The 19,876-nt window shown below is 33.0% G+C and overlaps 2 protein-coding genes and 1 long non-coding RNA gene across 5 annotated transcripts; 1 reads left to right on the top strand and 2 right to left on the bottom strand.

The window, feature by feature from the left end:
• Window positions 1–177: 177 nt before the first annotated feature.
• On the bottom strand, window positions 178–8,334 carry LOC132052584 (uncharacterized). Of its 3 annotated transcripts, none has more exons than XM_059444188.1 (11): window positions 7,809–8,320; window positions 5,433–5,543; window positions 4,368–4,498; window positions 3,677–3,861; window positions 2,834–3,115; window positions 2,468–2,526; window positions 2,151–2,187; window positions 1,969–2,040; window positions 1,740–1,890; window positions 1,109–1,243; window positions 178–946 (listed from the first exon to the last, which is right to left on the bottom strand). In XM_059444188.1, exons 2-11 carry the CDS (start codon window positions 5,533–5,535, stop codon window positions 524–526), a joined length of 1,578 nt encoding a protein of 525 aa, XP_059300171.1. In that variant the 5' UTR covers window positions 5,536–5,543; window positions 7,809–8,320; the 3' UTR covers window positions 178–523. The 3 variants fall into 3 exon arrangements, with proteins under 3 accessions (XP_059300171.1, XP_059300172.1, XP_059300173.1); XM_059444189.1 differs by lacking the exon at window positions 7,809–8,320 and adding an exon at window positions 5,999–6,075; XM_059444190.1 differs by having other exon boundaries at window positions 855–968; window positions 7,809–8,334.
• Window positions 1,794–2,956, top strand: LOC132052585 (uncharacterized). The gene is made up of 3 exons (XR_009414006.1): window positions 1,794–1,916; window positions 2,606–2,694; window positions 2,821–2,956. It is a non-coding gene; the product is annotated as an uncharacterized LOC132052585 (long non-coding RNA).
• A 4,234-nt stretch (window positions 8,335–12,568) lies between the features above and the next one.
• On the bottom strand, window positions 12,569–17,971 carry LOC132052586 (COP9 signalosome complex subunit 5a-like). Its single transcript, XM_059444191.1, has 6 exons — window positions 17,429–17,971; window positions 15,372–15,653; window positions 15,113–15,260; window positions 14,908–14,990; window positions 13,003–13,080; window positions 12,569–12,884 (listed from the first exon to the last, which is right to left on the bottom strand). The coding sequence occupies exons 1-6, from the start codon at window positions 17,855–17,857 to the stop codon at window positions 12,795–12,797; spliced, it is 1,110 nt and encodes a 369-aa protein (XP_059300174.1). The 5' UTR covers window positions 17,858–17,971; the 3' UTR covers window positions 12,569–12,794.
• Between the last annotated feature and the right edge of the window lie 1,905 nt (window positions 17,972–19,876).

The following is a 19,876-nucleotide window of genomic DNA, read 5'->3' on the forward strand; positions in this document are numbered from 1 at the left end:
TGTAATTTCCTGTCCACTTTTAAGGTTTATTTTTTAAGTTTTTTTTCGTTTTTGGGTTATTAGGTTCGGGTATGTGGGTTAAATGGGTTTCATATTTTTTAGGGTGTGAAAGTAGAGACATGCCACTTAAGTAATGTGTGGAACTTTTAACCGGATTTATCGCATGAATGTGACTTTTAAATAGGTTGGAATAGTTTCATTTAACTCAGAATTATTTGCCACCGTTCACCTACATACAAACAGTAAAGAGTAGAGAAAAAGAAATATTCAGTGCTTTACTACAATTGACAATACTTGAACACGTAGTTCTTGAAAAAAAATTGATAAATAGATAAATCTCTTACTTCTTTGAATTTCATACATGCCATAGGGGTTTGTCCCCAAAACTGGCTTGGTTTAACTTAGAATAAAAATCTCCTATATGGCTATAGAGATCCCTTTGATCTCCTATGTGTACTCTTATAGTCCTTACAATCTTATCAATCTGTACAATTCTCTAAGCTAATACCTAATCAGCTGCTATTTACCTTACTAAACTAGGATTAGAATCAGCCTTGGCTTCTTTAACTGTGCCTAATTCTAGCATATCTATTGCTGCAGAAGAATGAGGCTTGACAGAACTATCAAAGTCGCGATGATGATGATTCTGTTCATGGTGTGCATCGAATGTCCACACGAGGACTAATGCGACCATTACTACTGATAGGAAAATAAGTCCTCCCCATGTCATATGCGCGTTTTTCTCTAATGGTTCACAATGTTTGTCAAGGATATCGGAGAACGAATCATACACTGTGTTACATTCTGCTAGACTTTCCATTCCGGGGTATACATCCAGTATCTTTTTAAGAGCAGTTGTGTATGCCTCGATGTTATCGAAGTCCCTACGAGAGATCAAGACTCCGCCTTTGCAGTTTGTATCAGTGCAAGCCAACATCTTGATTATCTTCATATAGGAAGAGAAAATTCTGTCAAATCAGAGTTAAAGAAAAAACTAAGAACACTAACTATAGGAAGAGAAAATTCTGTCAAATCAGAGTTAAAGAAAAAACTAAGAACACTAACTATAGGAAAAGAAAATGGTAAATCATAGGACTTTGAGCTATACCTGAGGAAGGTCTCCTATTCTGATTGCGCTAGATGGACAGTTCTGATCAGGCTCGTAGTTATATTCTGGTGGACCAGAGAATGGATTGCATATTTGTGCAACATTTCCATAATGTGTAGATAGCTCTCGATTTACCTGCAAATTTCCATGTTTTCTATACTCGTAAAGAAAACTTCATTGATCAATAACTTTCATGAGTTGCAAAACCGAAAAGCTACTCAAAGCAAGATGGAAGAACTTGTACATATGTTGGTAACTTTTTCTTGTATTGGCTTGATTGATAGCCTAATTCCAATTTTGTTCCATGTTCTTTCAAACTTAAAATATTTAGCCTCTAAATAATAAAAGAATTGAGTAAACTTAAGTTTTTTTGCTAGCTGAATCACCAAAATGAAGAAGACATTCTATAACTTTACAGGCTTTTGATGCTTTCTTGGATTTATTCATCATTGTCTTTATCATTCTTCTACAGGCCATCCCTTACAACCTCAAAATTTGTTCTTGTCCTAGTAACACCCTCTACAATTCCATAATCACTTGTGAAATATAATTATTACTACTACTTTTGCTGTGATATCATTTGATAAAGTCACAAGGGAAACAACAAAAGGAAAAAAAAAATCAAGTTTACCGTGTTCACTACTCGATGAATCCCTTCACTGACTTCATATAGGATTGATTCTGCAGAGAGTAATTCATCACAGGGAAGGATTGAACTCAAGCTGTTGTTGTAGGGATTTATCTGGAAACTTTCTAGAGCTGTGCATGTGTCTCCAGCAAAGCTGCAATAAACAGATGCAATTTGATCGTAAGTATATATGCCAACAAGGCTATACAATTTTGAGATGTTGTTTTCATACTTGTCAATGAAGAAATAGATCCCAAAAAGTAACCAGCACAGAATCATAAAGATCCAACACACTGCAATCAGCCTGCATGGATCAGAAAAATGTTTCAAAAATTAGAAACTAAGGATTGTTGCCAAGGAATCTGAAGTGTTTAAATATACAGGAGGCTAAGATCATTGACATGATATACTTACAGGTGAAAAGATCTTCGAAATTTGAGGATTCCAAATACTGCAATGAAAAAGATTTCAGCTTTAGTCAGAATTAGATATTTCATAATAGCTCTACTAAAGAATTACTACTATTTTTTTCCGATAGTAGGCTCATTTTCTTCCTCTTTGCAAACTAAATAAGAAACATTGCAAATTTTGAAACTTCACTTTTCTTTATTTTCTCTAGCTCCCTAACAAGGGGGTACTTTGTACTTCCTTAAAGTTCTTATTTCAAGAATAATACGGCATGAGGATATAATATAGAACAATTGGAAAATTCAAGTTGGATTTACACTCACCTGTTAGGGCAATTACACCAACCAAGTTGAGTGAAATAACCAGTGTAGTTACTACATACCTGCCAACAAAAAGTAGTATGCATGTCATCAGTCTTTTTATTTCTAGTCACATGAACAGCCAAATCTACTTCCTTCTAGGGCTCACAATGAGCGCAAACTTGCTGACTTACTATTTTCAATTATCATGAAATTGCATGGCCTGGAAAGCATAGCCGGATCTACGATAGGTTGTGTTGGTTCAACTAATTTTATTGCTTTAGACTCGAAATACATATGCATATGCAGAAAAAAATATGTACATATAATACGATCACACTCATTCTGAATGTACTAACACTAGATTCTGGATTCAGGAGGAAGACTTACAATGTCTCGAGGCCTTTCTCGATTAAATGCTTATTCTTCATGGCTTCCCTACGTATATCAGCAGCCTGTCTGTCAAGACTATTAGAGGTGGGAATGAGGAAATTAGCAGCCTCATCACCTATATCAGTAACTGCTAAGTCAATGCTCATCTCTCTCAAGGCTCCAGTAGTAGTATGTATAGTATCTGATGCTCCATCTGCTGTATCAATTATAATGTCCACTACTGTATCTGCTCTTGAACAAAGTTTTGCACTGCCTCCTAGTACCAGGCCTGTAGCTGTTCTGCAATGATAGTTAAAGTGTCTCAGTTTTTTCAACCTTCCACAATGAAATGAAACCGCTTTATTGAAGGATGCGATATAGACGGGGCCATATACAGTGAGCACTTTCTATAACAGTCATCCCCTATAACAATATTTCACTATATAATAGTTTGTCTTTTTTTCTTTGAACTGATTTTTCATCTCATGTTATATTATGTGTTCTCTACAGAGTCATAATATATACAGACAATCTACACCGTTGTAGAGAGATTTGACCATATATAATTTTTTTTTTTTTTTAATCCAAGAGTTAAAAGGCGATTCCATTTCAGGGCTCGACTCAAGACCTCTGGTCAAGTAGAATGAGACTTACCATCCCATCACAACCTTTGGTGGTACCATCCCATCACAACCTTTGGTGGTGAGGATGTAGTATATGCAGAAATAAGAACCTTAGGTTAGTTTCTTTAATGGTTATTTGAATTAAACACATGATCTTTCGCAGTAAAGTTACAAAACTCAGATTATTTGGTGGAAGAAGTGTTTGAGGGGGGCGGCGGATTTAAGTGAGGTAACTTACATAGCTAAAATTGTCAAGAAAATAGCCGAGAGAGTAAGCCAGATATAACAGTGTTTATAACAAGTTGATCTCTTCTTAAACTGCCTGTGTTTCCTTTTATAGCAGGGAAATAGTCCATATCCTAAGCCACACAAGAGCCATAGCACTGCAATGGCATAGCCATATATACCTGTAAAAATTGTGGACTGCACAGTAAAGTTAAAATTTAGTGCTTGAAATTATTTCAAAGTCATAATAACTACAGTTATTCTTTTTTCCCTCCTAGTGTATTAATAATAAAACGGATTTTTCCAATATATAAAATCAAAATTCCAATGGCTTGGCTACCCTAACCTTCCCGACCTCAATATCAAATCACACATTTAATATGCAATGTAATATATTTACTGTTATATTATGCTATTCAAAAATTTCAACATCATGTAACCATATACCAAAAATAACAGACATATGTTTCTGAAGCAATTAGTACAATAACTTGCATAAAATAGGTGAAAGATATTCTTTTTTAAGTATAAAAGTAGCTAAGCTATAGAGTAGTATTATGATGACTGTGCTTAAAAATGCGAAAAGTTAAAAAGAAAAAAAGCAATTTAATGACATTTCATGTTTATAAGACAAATGTATAACATAGAGGGATATTATTATATGTCAGGGATCAAGAGTTGAAGAACATTAGGAGCAAACTCACGCTCCAATAATGTTTATTTGTAATGTCAAATCCTCCTCTGTATTTCTTGAAATTGTCCAGAGGATCTATTCTCGCTGTATCATTGGATTGCTTGGCGTTTGAAGCATAATCTAATTCAACTAATCTTCTTTCTGCAAACTCAAAAAGTCATTTTATCAAGGAAATTTAATGAATATTAAGCTTTAAAAATCATACAACACCAAAATCTTAGCTAAAAGTCATCCCCAGTATATATATATTATATATATATATATATTTTTTTTTTTTTCGTGTGTGTCTGTTAATGGGTTTTTGAGCCCATGACCTTTGGATTAGCTAATGATCTTTGTCCCACATAGGAAGACGGAAAGGAATTTGTTATGCATAAATAGAAAAACACTTTTAGCATCTATTCAGACAACTTGGGAGAAGGTATGTGTCACACCATCATCCTACCATTTGAAAATCCTATTTTATATATTTATTATTTCCTAAAAGTTTGATTATCTATACGTGGCAAGTTGGACTCGATACAAGCTTTAGTTGACAAAACCGTGTAAAGTATATCTTGTACTTGTCGCGCTTCCCCTTAGAAAAATTCACAAAAATCAGAGGTGGATGTTCAATCTTTAAGATTTTTAGTTTGGATCTGTTGTATGTTAAAAATTATGTATTCATGTTTGTTATTTATTATAATTTTATTAAAATTATTACACATAAATTTATGTTCTGTGTGAAAAGTTAGAAGTTTAATGTCATGCTACATTCGCCGCTAACAAAACTTACTACTTTTCAATCCTTATAATTGCAGAAGTAGTCATTGATCTGAAGTTTCATGTTCTACCAGTGAAAAATAGTCAATATCTTGAAGTGACTAGTGACTATTTTTCAAAGGCGGGGCCAAAAATGACCAATATTTCTACCTCTCTTTTAATCCAGATTACTACATTCTTCTACAAGTCCATCAAAGAACTAATAGTCAGCCTTACAGCCAAAGCACTGTCCTATAGGCTCAAAACAAAAAATCCAACAAAAGAAGAAAAAAAATACTACAAAAGAAACAAAGGATATAGAAAAGGTTGTTACCTGGTCCGGCTGATAATCCTTCAAGATTAGTGAAGTTAAGGATAAGGAGGACAGCAACTAATAATAGGGATATATCTACTTTCCTTCTATGCATAAATTCCATCTTCTAACCTGTCAAGTAACTAAAAACTATAGTTAATTGGGATATTTTTCTGTTATCCAAATTACATTTTATTTAAAAAAATTAGTTCTGTCATCTTATCACAAAATAATGAGATACACCTTTGGAGAGTAAGGTTAGTTTAGTAATATGGACTTTTTATAGAAAAATAATTACTAGTATTACTAATAACAACAACAGCATGACAATATCAACAAACTTCATGAGAACTTGACATAGAGAGCGGAGGGACGCTTTGAGTTCTGAGTTCAAAGACAACTCATTAAATTTAATTCAAATACTACGTATATGTATTAAAAGAATCACTAACTAAATATATACAAAAATCAAATTTAGAATCTAGTATACTAGCAAAATTGAGATTACTAAAATCGTAAAGTTAAAATATTGAATCCCTCCAACATGAAAATATGACCAATGTATATTAATGTACTCAAAGACATACCTTCTCGATCGTATAGTTGAAAAAGAGATTGATGGAAGAAGAAGAAGAGAGTAAAATAATAGAGTTTGCAAGCAACTACAGAAGAAGAAATATAAGGATATTTTTTAAAGAGAAGCTGAATGTGCACGGGGAATTAAAGCTCTTGTAAACGAAGACAAAAGACAAAAAGGCAGTGTGTGAACACTTTTAAACTGAGAATATATAATACTACTTCCAATTCAAGCAAGGAACCATCACTTTTAAGATAAATAATCCTTATTCATTATGAACACTATTATCCTTCTCCAAGATTAACTAAGATTTCACTCTTTTTAGTATTATGTTGTAAGTCCAACTAACTTTTAAAAAGCTTAACCGACCAAATACCGGCGCAAGACAAAGGTTTTCTTTTTTCTTTTATAATGAAAGAATATTTTCGAATTAAAAATTCGTTTCTGATCAAATTGCTTTTAGTACCAAATAACACGGTTCATTCAGAAGGGAAAGTACCTCATCTTCACATTTAATTTCTCCATTATTTAATATATTTTTATTTTCTCGAATTTCTATAAAACATAATGAGAAATCAAGGAACTATGAAGAGGCGAATGTGGACGACTTTAAGTACTAATAATTGAATTGTAAATTTAAAATGTGTACATATTTAATAATTAAAAATACCAACTGGTCCTATCACCCCTTAAACTATTTAAAATCGATTATTTTACCCCTAAACGCCGATGCCCACATCTCATGATTTATACACTCTCCTTGCCACATGTGCATTTATTTTTATTTTTTTAATATTCAAAACGTGTCAATTTTTAAGAATAAAAAAATAAAAAATTGATTTTTCTTTTACAAAATTTATTTTTAAAACCCGTTTTTTAAAAATAAAAAAAAAGTGAATTAAAAAACTGATTTTTCTTTTAAAAAATTTATTTTTAAAACCTGTTTTAAAAAAAAAAAAAAACTGAAAACGAGAATTTAAAAAATGATTTTTCTTTTAAAAAATTTATTTTTAAAACCCTTTTTTTTTTAAAAAAAAAAAAACTGAAAACGCGAATTAAAAAACTGATTTTTCTTTTAAAAAATTTATTTTTAAACTTTTAAAAAAAAAAAAAAAACTGAAAAGTCGAATTAAAAAACTCATTTTTCTTTAAAAAATTCATTTTTAAAACCCGTTTTAAAAAAAAAAAAACGATTTAAAAAACTGATTTTTCTTTAAAATATGGAAAAATGGATTTGTTAATAATATGGAAAGCTTGATTATTTTTTTTAAAATGTCTTAAAAGATCTTGATTTTCATGATTTCATTTTCTTAGGACACTTTTATTTTTCAAAAAAAAATCCGCAAAAAGTGTTTTTCTTGTCAAAATTTGAAAAAAAAACATTTTTTTTATAAAATTTTGAAAAAATTAATTATTTTTTTAAAATGTGAAAAACTATATTTATATTCATTTTTAAGAAAATACAAAATTTTAAGAAAAAATTTTTTTCAGTTTTTTAAAAATTATCTAGATTTAGAAAATATTACAAATAGTTTAGGGGGTGAAAGGACAAACACAAAATTAAAGATAATGATCTTACCAATTAAAAATAGCTTTGCAGTTTGTTCAAGGTTTCTTCTATGAAATATAAGAGCTTCTCTTTTTTTATCTTTCTCATAGCGGTCTCATCAAATAACAAACGATTCTTGATATTTTAACTAATCATTAATGGTACTCTTTCTATGTTGTCTTGGAAGTTCATGGAATACTTCCATTTTTGTTTGTTAAAAATTATCTAGAGAAAACAAATAAAAACAAACACAAAATTAAAGAATTCTTACCAGATAAATAGCTTTGCAGTTTGTTCAAGGTTTCTTCTATGAAAAACTCAAGCTAGAAGAAGACTTGAGTATATATGTTCCCAAAGTATAACGATAGGGGTATATTTGGACTCAAAATATAACGAGGGGTATATTTGACCCTTTTTCTATAGTACAAGGGTATATCTGGCCCTTTTCCGCTTAATTTATTCAGGTACACAAATATTCCAGCTTTGTCTACAGAGCTTCATAAGAAAAAGGAAAGTTCAATTTCTTATGAAGAGGAAAGGTCAGTAAACCAAATGGTCTTTTCATTATTAACACTGTACAATGTACGTACAGCAGCCTCTCTAATTCTTCAACCCCATTTTGTGTAATTTGTATAGAAACAATCTACAAAATTTAGAATTTTCAACTTAGTTAAGTCACCCTTTTGGAAATTTGTGAACAAGTTTACGTACGAAATATCAACTCATCCAAAAATATTTACTTATACGGGATTTTATATAGGATTTCAAAAATGAAAAGAAACTTGGCGTAATAAACTTGGATAAATGTTTCCCTTAAGTTTCTTGGTTATAGCCGTGCACAAGGATCTAGTAATATATATGAAGTGAAGAAAAGGGGTTGCTTAGTTTACTCCAAGTATGACAAACAACTCTTTAGTTAGTTTTGTGTTTCGTCCAATCTAAATTCTAAAGTCATCATCTTTTTTAAATGACTACTTCTCCTTGCTTAAAGAACTTTGTCGATTGTCAACCAAGAAATAGGGACAGAATAATATTCTCTTTTCTTTTCTTCTCATTTTGGTGGGTGGTGTGAGGGTAAATTTTTTGGTGATTTTCACCCCCAACGAATAGATCAAAAAACAGAATTTTGGGACTAAGCAAAGAGATAACTTTAAGTACCACGCAAAGATGAGGTTCAACATGAAATAATGTGCAAATTTGAGGGTGATGAATGGAATATTTAGAATATAACCCAAATATAAGAAACAACAGAGTGATGAATAGAATATTTAGAATAAAACACGTGTCAAATATCAATAACAGTTCATAAAATTAGCCCCACATTTTTCCTAAACCTCGAATGCTGTACAGAATTTTGAACTTAAAGATTTGAGTGTTGCGACACCTACCTTGTACATATGTGTACTTTCAGAAGGTACAAAGAGATTGATACGTAAATATTCATAGTCATGTTCTCAATACTCGAATACACAAACTCTGGAAATACAAAAGCGATATATTTTAAGTACGAAAGAAAATATATCCCATAGGAATTTATGTCATATTCCATGCCCATGTGTCTGAATATATCTCTATAGCAAGGGGATTTTTGTGACGCAATTAATCCACCATAGAGTCCATTAAAATTGGCGAGATAAAATCTTATAAAAAGTCATAAACACCATTCTAGAACATGGCTAATATGATACTATATGTTTTGTACATTGAAAGTGAAGATGTCCAATCATACAATTCATCATTGTAGACTGAAATTTTCTACTATCAAATTTTCCGAAATCTTAGACCAGTTTTAACAAATATTGTAACAGTCGCGCACTGGAATAATAGCTTCCAGTTAACATTGGTCTTGTCAACAAATAATGGAGAAAAAGAAAAGAAAAGTACTCTGTAATAAAAAGGAAAACGAATAGAGCATTAACGAAACTCAGAATTCAGGTTCTTAGATTTGTTGTTGTTGTTGTAGTAGTCAATGTATAAGACACGAGAAACCAATCAAGTAAATAAATAATTAAGAAGAAGGTGATAACAAAGACGCTCGTTTGAGGCATAATCTATCTAGTATCTACCTAGAATAGGAGAGGCAAAGAAGGAATATGATGACAAGTGTCATCACCAGAAAAATCCCAATTTTAAAAAGAAAAATAAATAAACAATGGTTAATGAATGTGGAGTGGTGGTATTTGTGGAGTGCCTTCATGGGTTTGTCCCATTCTCACAGATATCAATGGTTAATGAGAAATTCAGATTTACAACATTTACCATCTCAAAACTAAAAGAGGTGAACATCTTAATCCCACTGTCTATTCAGAAAAAAGTAGTAGATTGAAAATTTCAATTAATACAATATCTCATCAGATACTGGCAGAAGAGTAATTCCGCTAATGCTCTGACTGCCATGAATAATGGACATTTGAAACAGTTACCATTCTGTTCAGATGTAACTGTGGAACAAAGCAGCAAGATTAGTGTTCGATTCGAATTGATATTCGCTAACATTGTTAAAAATTATGCTGTACGCTTATAACGACACGTGTATGTAATGGAATCTACATTTTTGTTTTGGGCTTTGTTTTTGTAAGGAAATACTAAACTAGACTGATTTTACAATTGTCGAACCAAAAAAGAGATGAGGCGGTGGTTGACTTTGAGGATTGCCCTGTTGTAGATATGACATTTGAATTTGAGCTCAGTACATTTAAGATTCGAATGCTTAACTTTTGGTATATTGTGACTGCTCAAGTTTTTGAGAAAGTATTGAGTTTTAGTTTATTATTGATTTTAACTATCTGTGTCATCCTTAAGCTTTCTAAATTCATTGCTTTGAATTCTGAATTAGTTGTGGTGCTTAGGGATGATGAAGACTATTTATAACTCTATATACTGAGGAAAGAGACACTTCGAATGATAAGATAGTGGAAACTTTTTTCTTGGTATTCTGCTTTTCGCTCAGCAATAGTGTGTGCTTGTTTGCCTCTTCACTTCATGACTATCTGAAGCTTAAAAAATATAATTATGAGTAGAACCATATTTTAGGATATACCAAAAAAAAAATAAAAAAATTTAAAGCCCCATAAGCTTACCAAATTATTTCTACAGTTTTAGTTTTAAAATTCTTGAATTTTTTGTCGATAAGTGTCTTATGATTTGGGCATAAACTTTCCAAACATTGGAATTAAAGAGATATGCCTAGCAAAAGTAAAATCTGAAAAGAAAAGAAAAGAAAAAAACTAAGGCCATTATGTAATTAACAAAAAGAGAAGTAGGGCAGGAAAGATCAGCGAAGAGAAAGAGGTGCACCTATAAATAGAGTTGTAATATTGATTTTCTATTTTTTCTTTGTTGTTAACATTGTACTTGGTGTTTTTCTTAATTTATTAATTGATGTTCTATTCTATTATATGGAACTAGATTTGGAATATTGAAATTTATGTGTTTGACATTGTACTTGATGTTTTTGCTAACTTTCTTTGTTATGAATGCAAATTGCAACATTATGTTGGTCGCATTTCTCATACAATAGACGAGGTTAATCTCAAGACCTCCCTCTTCATTTGAGTTTGCTACATTTATGCTCTATATTGTTTTATACAGTATGGTTATGATTCTTATTTCACTTTTTTAATAAATCAAATATATTCCAATTTCAGTGTTTCGGGTAAATAACATTAATGAAGTGATATTCAATGAGAAATAATGAGAAAAGAAAAACATTCCCTCAGTTTAAGTATGTATATGTGTTAAGATATGTATCTGTCAGATGAAGCCTGCCAAATGAAGTTAGAAGTTCAGTGTGAAAGTATATTGTTCGGAAGTTTAATACTAAGACTAAGTTGGAAATTACTGCATATTTGAACTTGAAAACTCCATAAATCCTTTGTGTAGTTGTGGTGCAAAATACAAGTCAAGTGGACACCCATGATGATGAGCATCATTGGCGCAAGTACGGGCAAAAAGCTGTTAAAGGAATCCAAATCCAAGGTAATTTGTCACATTCATAAAAGTCGTATTACATCAGAACTACCGATTTTGACTTGTGAATGTTCGCTAAAAATAGTGTATTTCTCCTTTGCCTGAAGATACTATAAGTGCACAAGTGCTGGTTGCAATGTCAGGAAGCATGTTGAGAGGGTCTCGCGTGACCTGAAGTCAATGACCACCACTTATGAAGGAAATCACAACCACGATGTTGCTGCAGCTCGCAACAGTAGTCATGTTCATTTAGGAGTCGCCAATACTCTTCCAACTCCAGTAACTGCTCCTGCTCAAAGCTGCAGACATAGGCCCGAGCTTCCACAACTTCATAATGCTATGACATGATTTTACAGGCCACCCTCAATGGGCTCATTTGGTTTGGAAAGGAGGCACCGGTTTTTTTTTTTTTTTTTTTTTTTTTTTTTTTCCGCAAGCCCCTAGCTTGGACCTGTAGCTAAATGTTTGTTTGAATCATTTCTGAATTATTTATGAGAGATCTCATAGTTTGCAGACTGATATAGACATATGTATTTGCGGTCCTATACTCTTATCACTCTTTCTATTAAGACGCATATGAGTGCACAGAGGTTGGCGGAAGATGCGACTTTCCCATTTATGTTTCTTCTTTCACAATATTATGTTATTGAATATAAGCGACTTAAATCCACCTGCATTTGACGGCAATATCTTTAGTATTAGAATCACACATTTGTCTTGGTACCATTTGAATGATAGACTTGATGTGTGTTTAGCAGCAGATATTTTGAGTGCATTTATCAGTTTCAAGGAGTTGAGATTTAATTTTGATTAACAACTTGAGGGACTTCATGTTATTCTATCTTAATTGGTTGTCTGCGCATCACGTGGGTACGTATACTAATTTGGTTAATACACAGTTCTTATGTTGAGCTCAATCTAGCTCTTTTTAACTTAGGCTAAAGAGAACTCAAACTAAAAAAACATGATGTCATTCATAAAAAGGTTGAAGCAGAAATGGCAGTTCATGATTTACTGTGATCCCTTAGAGCCGGGTTTTTTTTCTTAGAGCACACCAAACCAAACATATCAAAATACTAAACTTTTAATTAACAATAAGGAAAAGAAGAAGTGAAAGGCAAAATCTTCCGTTAAACGGCAATGGACACAAAATCTCGAGAGCCAATCACCGTAAACTTTCACCTCTTTGGAGCTACATAATAGAGTCAAAGTTGTATAGTTAACTGCAAAAAGAAACCTTAAGTTGCACCAAACAGATCTACATACGGATTAATAGGGTGTGAACTTCTCAGGTTTCGATCATGGGCTCAGGACCAGAGGGTTCTCCTTGCGACTTGCCAGACGGACGAACACTATTGAAAAGAATGTCTTTAATAACCTGTAAACCAACGATAAATACATGGTGTCAAGGCATTCCTATCCAGCAACGGAAATGTTCAAAGAACTCAAGCTAGAAGAATGATATGCAACTAATTTAAGAATAGAACAGTATGTACCTGCGACATTAAGCCATGAACTTGCTCAACGGTAATCTTAGCACTATCACGTGTAATCTTAGCAAGCTGAGATTCTTCCTGCAACTCAGAGGACCAACACATTAAGTATCACTATGCGACCAAAGTTGCATGATGCATGCTGTATTTTGCAATTTAGTAAAAAGCATGCATAAGTAGCAAGGTAAAAAGAAAGGCAAAAGACTACTGAAAGTTGAAGTAGAACTATCTTAGAATTCAATCAATATCCTGAAGTTGTAGATCAAGACTAGGTAACTACTGCATAACAAGCCCAATAGCGCAAAAACATGGGGTGAAACAATGTGGCACATCACCACCTAGTGCAGCAAATTACTGATTTTATGCTTCAGAAAACACACAGGAAAAGGGTGTTGCAGTACAAGAAAGTGAAAGGCTCCACCTGGTACCTCTATCAAGCTCATCCCTTTCTACAAGTGCTCCTAATGCAGTAATAGAGATAACAATAATTGTTATTATAAACTGCCAGACAATACGTTGTTGCCTAGTCATTTGTGATCCTCTATCTTCTTGCTCACGACAATGGATCTTTAACTTGTCACAAGTGTTCAACGAAGGATACTGTAACTTCCACCACTACTTTTGGACAAATGGTTACATGCCCACTTCGGAAATGGGGAAAAATGGCTGATTCAATGCTTTCAGGATCTATTTTCCTCGGTATAAATATTGCATGTGGAAAAGGAAGTAGAGAGAAACATAAAGACTGATTGAAAATCAGCGCCCAAGGTCTAAGACTGATATACCAAATAAGTAATCACAAAAGCTTATACTCAAATTTCGCTAGGTCAGTTTGCTAATAGCCTAATATAAACCTCTAACAGGAAAAAAAAAAAAAAAAAAAAAACTCAAACCCTAATTTAGCAATTAAAATACAGGCACCCGTTGGTATTAAACAAATATATTCAATAATGATTGCAGGTCCTCTCTTTTACACCTAGTTCTACTTCAGAGATCCGACATTTGGCAAGTGACTATTTTCCACCACTCTTAACCAAAGAAGCACATGCCTTTGTTCCACCACTCTTAACCAAAGAAGCACATGCCTTTGTTCCACAGGTCTACTATAAGAGGACCAAAACCATTCATAGGTGAAGATAGGATCATATTGGTACATTATCATAATGAACTAGTTTTCCATTTGGGATGATATTTCAAACACATTCACAAGAGAAGGAAACTTCTCCTCTGTCCACTATACCTTTTTTTTATATCCCTGTTAATGTAGTAAGAGAACTATTTGTTCTTACAATCTTGGCCGTTTCTCCCTTTCATAAGGGTTTCATGTACAGCTGTTGCTGAGAGTTGCATGAACCTAATCCATAATCAATCGACAGCTAATCATAGTTCCACATTTAAATACAGAATATATCTTTTTTCTTCTTTACTTTCTCCTAGTTGATCTTCGTAAGCACGTAATAGGTGCTACAGTATATAGATTTTAGCGAACTCTCATCACTGAAAAAAGAAGAAGAAGAAGAAGAAGAAGAAGAGAAATGAGCATGTACAATTGGAGGCAAATATATATTTTGTTCCCTTTGCATATCCTTGCACATATTAATTGTAAGCAGTTTCATAGCCTAGCAAAATATGATCAAGAGGCCTAGTATGCTATAATCTACAAAGTTCCAAAATAGCCACTCTGCAAGCACAAAATATTACCTTGGTTTGATAATGTCTAAATAGGAATCACAAGCAAAAAAGATTCAAAGATAAATGGCTTCGACAACAAAAGACCAAAGAACTGTCAAACTAAATGTTCTTTTTTTTTTAGTTGGTCAAACTACTATTCTCAAACAAAGTAAGAGATAGACTTGTAAGTAAGAGTCTGCATTGTCAAGACACAAGAGAAAACAAAAAAGACATTACCTCCTTCTTCCTTTGAGGGGGTGCCATTAAGGGCCCAAAACGTGAATGGGACAGTTGATTTTCAGCTTGCTCCAACTTTTCAGCTGCATGATTTAATGGGATCAACAAATTTTGAGGTGTTTCAATATCTTGTAAACTCATATCAAGGCATCAAATAATTATGATGATAAAAAGAAGTGGAAAATGTAGGCAACAATGATATTACCAAGATCAGATATCTGTCCAGCAACATAGTCTCCATTTCCAAGCAAAGGAGAAGAAGAAAGTGTGTTCACCCAATACTTGTTCCATAGTAGGTCCAAGAGATGGCAATCGAGAGAGGACTTAAAATACGTAACATCCAATGAATAATACTGCAAATTCAGAGAAAAGTTGGTGAGATAAGAGGCCAAGTAAAGCTTAAGTTGAAGTCCTAGATTTTAACATAAATGTGTGAGTGCATGAGCTCAAGCCAAAGAGGTAACCTGCTTGCAATGTACTCCAAAGTCTTCGATTTTGTTCAAAGGAATGGTCTGGTACTCTGAGATGGGGTCATCTGGAGGCTTATATCCTTCAGGATATGTTCGGAAGGCACCAATATCAACTTTTCCAGCAGAAACAGTTCTTGTTGGGTCAATAACAACTGCAAGAAAGGGCTCCTGGTATTGCTGGTTAAGCATTTGTGTAGTTACATCAATGCCAGAGAGCCAGCATCCATAACCAGGATGGGAATGGTACCACCCGACCACATTTTCCAGCCGACCAGCCTACACCAAAAAGTCTGAGTAAGAGAATGGTCTGAACAAACTACAGTGACAAGCACACTCCAATTCAGAAAACCAATTCACACACAATGTATAAATCCTATATAACAACATATAAAGCTTAAATATAATCAGCTCAAAAGCATTTCTAGGTGCAGCAAGATTGAATTTTCTGACATATGAAAGATTTTTTGACCTGAAGCTCAAAATAAACTGCTAAGGTTACTAAGTCCTGAAATTATAATTATACATAAAGACTCCAAGAAGATGCTTAGAGAAACACATATGAAGCAAGGATCATCTAAAAGCATTGACTTTTTGCTGATGATTCTCTAAAAATGTATGTGAAAAGCAGTCATGGCACGTGCGCAAGAATCTCATGTGTATGTGCATGATAATGGAAGTAACCTTCGCAACATATTACAGACTACTAGCAGGTTATGACTATGTTGCTCAGATCCTTCAAAAATGTTGCCATGTACGTGTCGGATCCTCCAAGAGTTATACTCCCTCCGTCCCAACATAAGTGCCGCTTTAGCTCATTTACGTCCATTAAGAAATTAATATTAATAAATACAAGGTATAGTTTACCAAGTTACCCCTCTTTTATTAGATGTTTCTTGAGAAGTGAGCACTATACAAAGTAGTTCTTCAATATAAGGGCATAGTTGGAAAAGATACAAATTGTTGGCTTGAATTCCTAAAGTGACTGTTATTTTGGGACAAATAATTTTTGCTAAAACGACACTTATTTTGGGACGGAGGGAGCACATTTTTAGAGGACCCGACACGGGCACAGTGGCGTTTTTGGGGGACCTGGGCAACAAAGGTTATGACCAAAGAACTAGGAATGAGTCATTCTGAAGCAACGGCATGAGCATGCTAACATGTAATAGGAGCGACCAAACTCCATTAACTTCAGAGAACAAACAACAATCTGTTTGTAGCAGCATCCTGACCTTGAATCAAGCAGTGCAGCCCGCTCTTATGTAATAAGATCAAAAATACAGATCACAATAATCACATCTCTTGTTTATTTCTTAAAAGAAAATTACAAATATTATGTAGGTTACAATAAAGAGGAAATATACAAATACTAGCACACCAACGAATTAAACCCTAATTTTAGACAATGCAACAGGATTTTCTTCTCAACTAAACAGACTTCCACTTAAGTCAAATGGTACAACTTCCATCAATCATGTATTCTGTCAAAATGCCACACAACCCTCAAGGAAAATCAATTAACTTAAGCTTGACAGTATCATAGATACTCACGAAAAGAAAAAACTTAATTTTAGTTAACCTTTGGCGCACCCACGAGGCTCAAATAGGTAAACTAATCAAGGCAAACCAGCCCGGACACCAACAAGAACAAACCCTCAATCTAGGAATATTTTCAAACATATACAAACCAACATAAAATGTTACGCAACGTATCCCAATATACAATATCATACAACATTATACCGGGGTAAAGCATTATACATAATGTATCAACCTTGTATAAAAGGTGTCTAAACACAAATATTGGACTAAACCGGGTAACAAACTCAAAATACGGGCTACTTGGCGTAAATATTTTCTCCCAGTGGACATAGAGCATAATTTTCCCTAATTTTTATATCATATTAACCTACAGTTCTGCCCCTTGTTGAACCCGTTTTCAATATTCATTAAATCTGAAAAATTCATCGTAAAATTGACTAGTTTTACAAACATAAAAATTACTAAATCAACATCAAAAAAAAAAAAAAAAGCCTTATAAACTTACTAACCTGCTTATTAGTCTGTGAATACTCAACCATATATTCATAAGCATCAGCTTGCGCATTAACCCTAGTTTCAGTACCTTCAACAGGAAGGGCAAAAGCGTCCATAACAATAATAGCATCACCATCAGTCTTCCCTTGCATTAATCCCATTACTTCAATCGTACCACCAGAACGCGCGTGTACAACCATCTTTAAAAGTGCGAGTGCAGAGATCTTCACGCGCTTGAAGAAGTGTGGGTCACTCGCCCACGGCTTCTCACGTTGGAACTTCGTTTGCGCCACGTCGTCGTAGTGGAATATTGCGTCTGATGCGGCGGCGTTTTCAGGTGACGCGCCTGACGGCGCGTTGTCCATTGTGACGATGTTGTTTTCTAATTCCCAGGTTTGTTGTGCAATCGCTGCTGATGATGCGTAGGAATTTAGAGCGTCCATATTGGAAGGAACTCTTTGGAGAAGGTGCAATTGTTGAGCTCTTTGGTGTAATTCTTCTGGTTTTATAAGTGAAAAATCGACAAGGGTTAATTAGAAGAAAGGTTTTTCTTTTTTTTAATTAAAAAAAGGTTTGAAAAGAAGAAATTAAAGAAATTAAGAAAGATTAAATTACTTAATGGGATATGATTCAATCTGGTTTTATAAGTGAAAAATCGACGAGGGTTAATTAGAAGAAAGGTTTTATTAAAAAAAAAAAAAATAGAAAAAGGTTCGAAAAGAAGAAATTTAAGAAATTAAGAAAGATTAAATTACTTATAGCCTATTATACCAAGCTTATTTTTCTCCAAGAGTATTTTTTTTTTTCAATAAGTGCTTATTTTAAAAAAATGGAGGAGTTTGGCCAAGATTTTGAGGGAACGTAAGTGCTTCTGGGGAGTAGTAGAAGGAATTTTCGTGTTAAAAAGAATAATTTATGCCCAAAAACACTTTTTTGAAAAGTACTTTTGAGAAAAATACATTAATTATAAGTACTTTTTAAAAATTTAACCAAACACAAATTGTTGCTCAAAAGTATTTTTAAATTAATTGGTCAAACACAAACTGCTTTTCGCCAATATTAGTTTAACCTGTTTGTACAATGGAAATTATATACAAATACTAGTTTATATATATTTCTATTCTAACAAGGTGTTAAATACTTACAAAAATACTCCCTCCGTCCCATAATAAGTGTCACCTTAACCAAAACACGCATATTAAGAAACCAATAATGCAATGTGAAGTTCACTAAACTACCCTTATATAATAAAAATAAATTACTTTTCTCTCTTGATTAGAGCATGCATAAGTAATCCTTTTGATATTGGAAATCCAACAATACCAAGAGTAGAGTTAGACTAAACTAATCAATTTATGTCTTGGTTTCCTAAGGCGAGACTTCTTATGGGATAATTTATTTATTTTTTTAAGATGACACTTATTATAGAACGGAAGGAGTAATATAAGGTGACATTAAAAGTATTTCAAAATTATACCAAAGACATTTTAATTTGTGAATACAAAGTTCATTTGTGTGAAATTTGGAAAAGTAACAAAAATGGTCCCTTATGTCTCGGTAGATTTAAAGCAGTCTGTCAAATATATTGTAAGTTTGTAAAAGCTGAACATCTTTTAATTCTGTCAAATATTTAACAAATTTCGTCTGTTAGATTTCACTAGTTATTTGACCATCTCCGCACCAAATTTTAAAGTTCTTTTTCATTGAACCAATTTTGAGGTTTTGAAGTAAGTTTGAAATTTTAAACCTGATTTTTGTGTTTATTTTGAAGTGGGTGTTGTTTGAATGAAGTAGTATTTAGAGGTCGAATACAAAATTTAAGATCATTTGGAGTTGATTTAATTTGAGTTGATTTGGAGCTGAACCTTTTCTTCATGACAATATGCTATATCATCTTCAATGGATGTTTAAATACCTCACATGGTGTTTAAAATATTCTGCGAGATGTTTAAACTTCTCTTCACACTCATATTTCAAAACATCTCTTAGGATGTTTCAAATATTCCGTGAGCTATGAATGTTTCAAGTATTCTGTGAAAATGTGAATGTTTCATACATTAAATATCTCTCGAGATATTTGGTGTGGAATAGAAATATTAGAGTTCACTGCATCCAAGTTCATTTTTGCAATTTATAATTGAAGAATTTACTGGTTGAGTCATATTCCAAAACAAGTATGTTAACATTCATGTTCCACTTATATTTCACGATGGTTCAACTTATTAATCAATCCTTTATACTATACTCTTTTTTTTGACAAATAAGCTAGCAATCGTCGACATGTTTCAAAAAAAAAAAAAAAAACTCAAACCTCTATTAGATAAATAGTCCTTTTCTTTTTTTTTTTTTTTTTTTTTTTTTTTGGCAATTCTTAATCCGACATATATGAGAACCCGAAATGTTACTCTAGCATGTAGACAATGCTTATAACACTCTGCCTCAACCTGTTTCAACTGTTGAAA

This window comes from Lycium ferocissimum, chromosome 4, assembly GCF_029784015.1.
Source record: "Lycium ferocissimum isolate CSIRO_LF1 chromosome 4, AGI_CSIRO_Lferr_CH_V1, whole genome shotgun sequence".
In the NCBI taxonomy this organism is placed as follows: domain Eukaryota; kingdom Viridiplantae; phylum Streptophyta; class Magnoliopsida; order Solanales; family Solanaceae; genus Lycium; species Lycium ferocissimum.

What these genes read in the sequence shown, in the direction of transcription:
- LOC132052584 (XM_059444188.1), bottom strand. Translation starts at nt 5,535, where the DNA reads ATGGAATTTATGCATAGAAGGAAAGTAGATATATCCCTATTATTAGTT. An exon ending in TTCATCGAGTAGTGAACACG is followed by an intron (nt 1,244 to 1,739) that starts GTAAACTTGATT and finishes GGAAATTTGCAG; the next exon opens with GTAAATCGAGAGCTATCTAC. An exon ending in GAATAGGAGACCTTCCTCAG is followed by an intron (nt 947 to 1,108) that starts GTATAGCTCAAA and finishes TCCTATATGAAG; the next exon opens with ATAATCAAGATGTTGGCTTG.
- LOC132052586 (XM_059444191.1), bottom strand. Translation starts at nt 17,857, where the DNA reads ATGGACGCTCTAAATTCCTACGCATCATCAGCAGCGATTGCACAACAA. An exon ending in TTGGAGTACATTGCAAGCAG is followed by an intron (nt 15,261 to 15,371) that starts GTTACCTCTTTG and finishes CTGAATTTGCAG; the next exon opens with TATTATTCATTGGATGTTAC. An exon ending in TGGACAGATATCTGATCTTG is followed by an intron (nt 14,991 to 15,112) that starts GTAATATCATTG and finishes TAAATCATGCAG; the next exon opens with CTGAAAAGTTGGAGCAAGCT.